The sequence below is a fragment of the Tubulanus polymorphus genome, chromosome 1, assembly GCF_964204645.1.
Source record: "Tubulanus polymorphus chromosome 1, tnTubPoly1.2, whole genome shotgun sequence".
NCBI classification, from domain to species: domain Eukaryota; kingdom Metazoa; phylum Nemertea; class Palaeonemertea; order Tubulaniformes; family Tubulanidae; genus Tubulanus; species Tubulanus polymorphus.
Genome location: NC_134025.1, coordinates 3632787 through 3640680, shown reverse-complemented (window position 1 = coordinate 3640680; position 7894 = coordinate 3632787). Strand labels below are relative to the sequence as shown.

Sequence of the window (7894 nt, the reverse complement as noted above, 5' to 3'; positions counted from 1 at the left end):
ACCAGAGTGAAAACTGCGATTTAAATTGCAAAATTTTCTGGTCGATCTGATTTGTTTTCATCGCGTCGGGGGAACGTTTCTGTCCCATAAATGCCGGTGGTGTCAGCCACTTAGTAATTGGCGAAATACACTTGGGAGATATTAATGGAATAGCTATGTCAGAAAATCTGATTGTCTGTAGTTTCATGAAAGATATATACCGCCTGTAGAAATAATAAACTGCAATATCTAGGCGCTATGTACGGCTAGTTTAGTCACTCATCTGCCCATTTATCAAATACGTCATCGACCGGACAGTCATCGATGTTGTTTTATCTGCAAATGAACACAAATGAAATTCGTAGTTGGTACACATAATGAAACTATTCGAACGTTTCAAGTGGAACCCAGTCGAGTGGATGAAGTACTGACGATTGCACGAAAACATGTTCGAATTAGCTTTCGAGGTATTGGATCTCTCGAGTGAAACATTCTAAAAATGCGCAATAGCAATGATTAGGGCAGTCTACGAAACTAATCCTCTTTGTTGCTGTTGTATTCAATACTTATATACTATATTTAGGTTTTCAGAGAAGAAATTGGTTGGATTTGACGAGTGCTACTGCGGCCGCAATAACTACAATCAGCGAGATAATCCATACTATCCAGAAGATGTCGCCAATGTAGAAACGTGAATGACGAGATGATGAAACATAGAAAGAGCAATCAACGTATAATATAATAGATAATTATTATTTGTGTCTTGTGATTGTTTAGCGGTTATGAAATGATAAACCTCGTTTCTTATCGGGTGAGCGAACATTTCGCGGTGAACCATTACGATCAACTTTTGTTTTTGATTCTGTCCGGTTCTTCTTCGTCAAATGTTTGTTGTGATGTATTTTCGGTTTGAATTCCTTCCGATCTTTGCTTGAAATTCGTTCTGCAAGAAGAAAATAGACAGGTATCATCAAGCTATAAAATTGTTATGAGTTTACGGTTGGCGACCTCGTGAATCTTTACCGAGAAAAGTATTTGTAAGCATGTCGCCACTGTTTAATAATGGGCTGTAATGATAGATGCCGGTATCATTTCCTGCAAAAAGAAATAGCTTTATAAAACCCCATGAAATCTCATAGCACCTGAAGATTGAACGAAATTATTGGTTTAAAACGGTTCAGAATACTTGTGTATGATTATCATGTTACATCAAGTGTTACTAACGTTCTGCCTTTAACAGGATAAGAGTTTCTCTTTCTTTAAGTACTTCATTGGCGTATGTATGCGGAGCTTCCAGTAAATGTTTCACATTGCCGTCGACATCTGACAAATCTACTTCAACTAGAATGGGATATGTATATCGGTAAAAGTTCATTAGACTGATAAGTTGCGAAGGAGCTTTTCATTAGTTCTATAAATTATAGAATAACTCGCGAACACGAACTTTTAACGCTACTCGTAATATGAAACTCGACTATACTGCTGATTTCTCTAATCGTTTTAGCCATTAATTGAGATCTTAAAATTAAAAGCTTTGATAGCGCACTTACAGTTTACATTAATGTCTTATTACGAATGAGAAAAGTAAACACGATCAGGAGTTCTAATGGAATACAGATTTGTCCTCGAATATAAATGTACGTAAATATCCATAAGAATTTCATTCATTCCGTAAGATTATAGTATATTCTGAGTGAGTAGATCTATATCAATGGGAATTTTGTCTGAATTTTCGTAAGAATTGATCAGAGACTTATTTCTACTTATGTCTACAAATTTCTACAAGAAGTTTTAAATCTTACAGTTGTCTGTACAACATTTCTTTTTGATGTCCAGAAGTAACGCGATGGCTCTACAGTTCGTGTTAAACAGAGTTTCGTCACTATCTAGAATAAAAGTCACATTAAAACAATTTTATCAAAACGACGATCATTAGTCTTTTTCCGCGACATTCAATTGACATATTGATAGATTAATCAACGATTTTTTGCGGCGAGTACAATTTGCCTAAATGCATAGACGACCGGCCATCATACCAGTTTTTAGAAGTCATTATGGCCTCATTTATCATACGTACGACAAACCCGAAATCAAATTACACACATAGAAAAATATGTAATCCATATACAGATTTTCAAAGTCATAAACATAAGTTTATTGGGTGGATAGATTAACTAAAAAGTCCACTATAACCAAACAAAACACGGAGAATAGCAGTTATCTAATTCCAATATGATATGTAGTTAGCTTCCGTATGTAAATGTGCAGAAGCAGTTACAAATTATAGCGTTAATGAAACTAATGCGTCGTTGTGACGATAAGATAAGAAAAACCCACGATACAAATGAAAAGAGTCCAAAAAGTTTCCTTGAGCTAATGTTTTATTCGACGTTTCGACTATATCCCATAGTCAACTTCAGGAAGGCACAAGAAAGAATAGGAAACATATCGGACTCGTTTTTCTTTTGTATTGTCGGATCTTATAATTCATTAAATATTCTCAAAATTCGATATGATATTAAGAACGATGATTAATCCTGATATTTACCACCGTGCAATACCCTAACGAACATTTTCTCCTGACAAGTGCTGATAAACCCGACGAGACGAAATTGTGGTGTCTACGGTATCTACTGCTGGTTATAAATCCTAGACTGTGTTTGTTTTAAACCGTCCGAACGAACTTGTTTAAGCACTACAGTCTAAAACCAACAAGTCGATGACCATGTGAACATGCGCTAATTGAACACGAGGGCGTCAAACCAGCGCGGTATGACTAGCAATTGAAAGTTATTGTAAAACGATTATACACTAAGTGCTATTAGATATGCACGAGCACTGGTCTGTAATAGGTTTCAGTCTATGATTATCAGATCTATATATACTATCCATTAATGCGATTTTCAATTGAAGATTTCATACTATTAGCGTATATTGTTTGCTTTCGAAGAAAATTTCACTGCGTGCAGGCCCTGTATGGATTTTGAGTTTCTCATATTTTTGTTTCATTACGTATGGATTTTGACGCGAGGTTTTGAATTTCTCATTTTCATGATCTGACTCCGCTATATACATTAATGATAGATGCATATAGGGCGGATTGATCCAGATATAAATCATCACTATTGATTCACAACATTCGTATGATTTTTCCTTCGTCGATGTAGAAAACATTACACGTAATACACAATTTGACATCATTGAGGCGATTGATTTCGATGATGAACTTCACACAAAAATATCGGCAGCTAACAGCTAATTACAGGGCTTCTGGTCTGAAAAAAATCATCCTTGTCGGTACCATGTGAGGTGTTTTCTCGCGTTGCTTAGCGATAGAAATTACGATAAGACCGAACGGAATCGAAAATTGCACCGTTAGATGAAACGCAGCGCGCTACCCGTCACGGCAACATAAAAGCGCATGAATACATCTTCGGCGTCTTATGTATAAAATCGGACAGGCGCTTAATATCTTCAGTCGATAACGGTGTGAGGATCAACAACTTACTCATAATCATTTTCCGTCATATCTATTAGCAGAGGGAATATCGACAAAATGGCTACGAATCCGACCGGTAAGAATTCCAAAACGTTTTTCTTTTTTTTTATACATTCTTCTCAATTAATGTGCTAGACATTTTTTGTTTGCTTTAATGGCGTTTATATGATATGCTTAAATCTAATTTAGATGATAGAAAATACATCTCACAATTTGAAAAATGGGTCTTCTGCGATTACCAAAATAGTTGCTGTGAGAGATCATTGCAAACGATTTAGTAAATTGGTTAAGATGAAGTAGATTGATGATACTTGAACGCACAATAGAGTTTACGAAAAAAGTAAATGTGTGTATACATGACGAACCAGCCATACTGGAAACTGCAAACAGAAACGTGATTTAATACATAAATTGTACATCATTAGAACGGGTGCCGAATTTCGTTTCCGGAATCGTCCCAAAAACAAAATTACGATTGATTAATAGATTTATATATGTTTTATTCGCGATTTAAATTACAATATGAAGTAGCAGGAATAGATACAAAATAATGTAATGTAAGACGCTGGACGACTGGTGAAGTTAAAATAAACTTATTACCTGAAGAGCCCAGTCGCCCACACTCTCGCATTCACGCACATTCATACCCCATTCATACCTACAAGTTACATGACAAAGCATTTAACATTGAAAGTATAATAGACGAAGCGTTTTTTTTTATTTCGTTTCGCTTAATTCTGAAATTGATAGTGCATCTCACCACGAAAGAATGTTTTCGAGGTTTCCGAGGAGTGGTTTCCTTCGTGGCTTTGTTTGGCCTGCATAAAATGAATTTTATTTCTTTTTTTCACAACCTTCTAGATGCTACGTAGTAGATACTTTGCCCTTGAACACGTTTGTAATTCTTTTTGAACGGATATCGTAGACTCCAATGATTTGTAGAAATTATCTAACGATATTATATTTCACACAATATACTTTTAAAATCATTACTTTCGTGATTTTTCACCTATATCAGAAATGCTGCACGTATCGATGGTGACTTTCTGCTGCTAATGTAGGTTTTCGGGCCTTTTGTGCTTTCTAATTAACGAAGGTAATATAGATCCGCGCATATAACCAAAATCAATGAAATGATAGTGAAATATCGATATGCATGCTGGCGATATATGGAACCAGTTTCACTTAATGACCAACAGAATGAATGAGACATGCCCGCCATTAACAAGATTTATTGATATCATCGATCAAATCCCTTGCATAATTTCCACAATACAACGCTCTCCCAAGTTAACGGTAGTTCGGATCAACGTGTTGAGTAAAGGAAGATTATACATGTATACTTTTGTCTTTACAGATATGACAAATGATACGATCAAATCTGGAATTGATGGCGGAGTAGTAGAAGCGGAACATAATCATAAGGATCTGGACGAGGAGTTTCTAATTGCGGCTGATCTTACTCTCTACAATAATCCGGTTAATCGGTACATGGTGACGAAAAAAGTGGAACCGAGCAAGCCATCGGATTCGAAGAAAACCAACGAATCAGCAAAACAAGACGAAATGATTGCGGCAGACCTCACCAAATATAATGGACCGATGGCAGATTTTGACGCGGCTGAGCATGAAAAAAGTGATAAAAGCGAAGAAGCGTCGAATGATGATGGAAAATAAAATTTCTTTTTTTGAAAACTTGTTTAAACGCCAATATAAGCTTATACTGAATCGGTGAATTGTACGAAGATAATAACGAAGCGAATGTAAAATGTCGTTTGATAACCTTCTCGTTTGATCACAGCATTCAAATTGTTCTTCAAACGACATTTTTCAAATAACACCCGCGCCTGTCAATATTCATGCCGTCCTCTTGATAATGAAGTGCTGTGTGACATTATTAATCTAACGTAATTGAAATGCGAGATAAATCATAAGAGGTGCTTATTCAAAATTAAAAAGAAAGTTGAATTATTTCAATTTTCATGACGGTTTCATAAATATACAATATGTGGTTCATCATTCATAAAACACGCAATCGCAGCCATTTGATTGGCTAAAAAGCATCCAACACCATCATAATTATATAATGTATTCACATTTCCTTTTTCAATATCTCTATCACTCAGCATAGTATTAACATTAACGTTGACTTTTTCAGCGTATTTCATTTGAACTATAGTTTCGATCGCTAGTTTGTTTATTTGCATTTGTGACCGAATAAAGTTCTGATTACCGGTATGTAAATTCTAATGAATATGAATTTTTATCATTTCGATCTATCGAGTGGAAATATATCAAGAGTTAGGTCTAATTACAGTGTCAGTAGTTCACATGTCATTGTGAAATTTGCCTTAAAGCGTATTGATATATAATCTTAAAAGTAAATGGAGTGATGGGTAAGTAAGCCGCCTATTCTCACGTATATAGAACAAAACTGCATAAACCTATTCGAAATATGTCATAACGTATTTCAACGGGCTGGAGTCGGGTGATCATTTGAAAAACAACATTCGAATGAATATCGATGTTTTGTATCTTCAATCTAATCTTGTTTGGTTGGCTGACGTCGCGTCTGCATAAAGCATATCTAGATTTCCGCAGTGCACTTCGGTAAATAGACAACTATTCCATCCTGGCATTCCTAAAAACTACGTACATTTCATCATTTAACCATCACCAAGTTATTCAAAGGAAATTATCACATTCCTATTCAATGATAATAAAGCGACCCTTGTAAAAACTAATATAGTAGCTTAGAAATACGTTTTGATTAAAAGCAGCAGCAACGAAATCTCATTTATGAAAAATGACAGCTATTTGACGAAAAAATGATGAATGTGTTTGATTCACAGTCTGTCCGCGCAATCTTATCGCTTTTCGTATTGACGAAATATGTGTGTACATAAAACAAACTATTATAAAAGATACAGATGACGTTTTAGTTCAGTGATATTTCTACTTCTAAAATGAAATTAGCAATTATCGGTAAGTGAATATTGCGATCTCCAGTCTAAACAGTCCACTATACTTTTCATCAGTCCGAATAGATGAAGTCGGAAATACTGTGATTCGGCTTTTTTCGTATCTGATGCATCCTATCTACGTACGACTATGTCTATGATTCCATTTTTGAATATGATATTCCTTGGGCTCTTAAGAAATTACAGTGTTGCTCAGAAAAGGTTTGAACAAATGCTAGAAATATAACCCCGAGTGCCCTTTTTCTAGTTTTGTTGTGTGTAGCGTCATCTTTTGCGTTGAACGAATCGTTCATCAAAGATCACGCGGAGCTGTTGAAGAAGTTCTTCGCAAACAGCAATGACGTCAAATCAGCAATAGCCAGAGGAGTAGGATTCGTCGTGGCGAAAAAAATGAAGAAAGGTCAAGTAAGTAGGGTAACAATGGTATTATCATAAGAGTAAGTATTTTTATTTCTACAAGCCCATCGTTCATTCGTGCGAACCCCCAAAAGCCCGTAATGCATTCTTCCATGTTCAGGTAAACCATGGACACTAACTCAAACGAAAAAGCATTAGAGAAAGACCTTTCCGTTTTTTAGAGACCCTGGCTAAACACAGAACAGCCAGGTCCATAGAACTACTACATCGATTGTGAATTTGAGCTCTAGTTAAGTTTGATTTGGATAATTCTAGTACTTCTGAGTTCATCTCTCATTTTAACTGTCTATTTTACCATAAAAGATGCCCTTCTGGTGGCCGGAGAAGTTCCTAGTAAATAGGGTTACTGAGCAGACTGGTCACCGCACAGCTAAATGGTCACCACGTTGACTACTGGTTTAACAGGACCTTAATGACCACTACAGCGCCGGTGAAGACTGCATCAGTGGAACAGGCGCTATATAAATGTTTATGTGATTGATTGATTGATTGATTGATTGATTGATTGATTGATTGATTGATTGATTGATACTGCTCAGGTTGATATTTTTTTAACATGCTATAATAGGTTAATATTTTTCTTCTCAGATTCCTATCACTGGTTACGGTGCTCTTGACTTTGATGGTTCAAAATGTACCATTCAAAATGGACCAAGTAAGTATATGGGCGACAATTCCCTTCAAAAAGAGAATGTTTTGTTTCATGTAGCATGAAAGACAATTTCGATTTGTCTTATATTTCCAGATAAATGTACGGCTAAAGTGACAGACAGGTTAACAGGTGCGACGGCCACAGGTAAACCAGCGATTAGACTGGATATAACGCTTCGTGACGCTTTGGAGAAGACATTTGCTCAGATTAAAGCTGCTCTTAAATAAACGATATATATAATGCAAATAATAATGCTGTCATTACACCACTGCCTGTTGGTTTCCTTTTTATAAATCGTGGTACTATTCATACCTTAAGACTTCTTCGGATTCAGAACTGATAGACGAGACAAGATGAAGTCGAGAA

General features: G+C 35.9%; 1 protein-coding gene across 1 annotated transcript; it reads left to right on the top strand.

Annotated features, from left to right (window-relative positions):
- The first annotated feature begins 6393 nt into the window (after positions 1–6393).
- On the top strand, positions 6394–7793 carry LOC141915074 (uncharacterized). Its single transcript, XM_074806481.1, has 4 exons — positions 6394–6463; positions 6707–6864; positions 7465–7531; positions 7622–7793. The coding sequence occupies exons 1-4, from the start codon at positions 6445–6447 to the stop codon at positions 7753–7755; spliced, it is 378 nt and encodes a 125-aa protein (XP_074662582.1). The 5' UTR covers positions 6394–6444; the 3' UTR covers positions 7756–7793.
- The last annotated feature ends 101 nt before the right edge of the window (positions 7794–7894 follow it).

What these genes read in the sequence shown, in the direction of transcription:
- LOC141915074 (XM_074806481.1), top strand. An exon ending in AAAAAATGAAGAAAGGTCAA is followed by an intron (nt 6,865 to 7,464) that starts GTAAGTAGGGTA and finishes TTTTCTTCTCAG; the next exon opens with ATTCCTATCACTGGTTACGG. An exon ending in TACCATTCAAAATGGACCAA is followed by an intron (nt 7,532 to 7,621) that starts GTAAGTATATGG and finishes TTATATTTCCAG; the next exon opens with ATAAATGTACGGCTAAAGTG.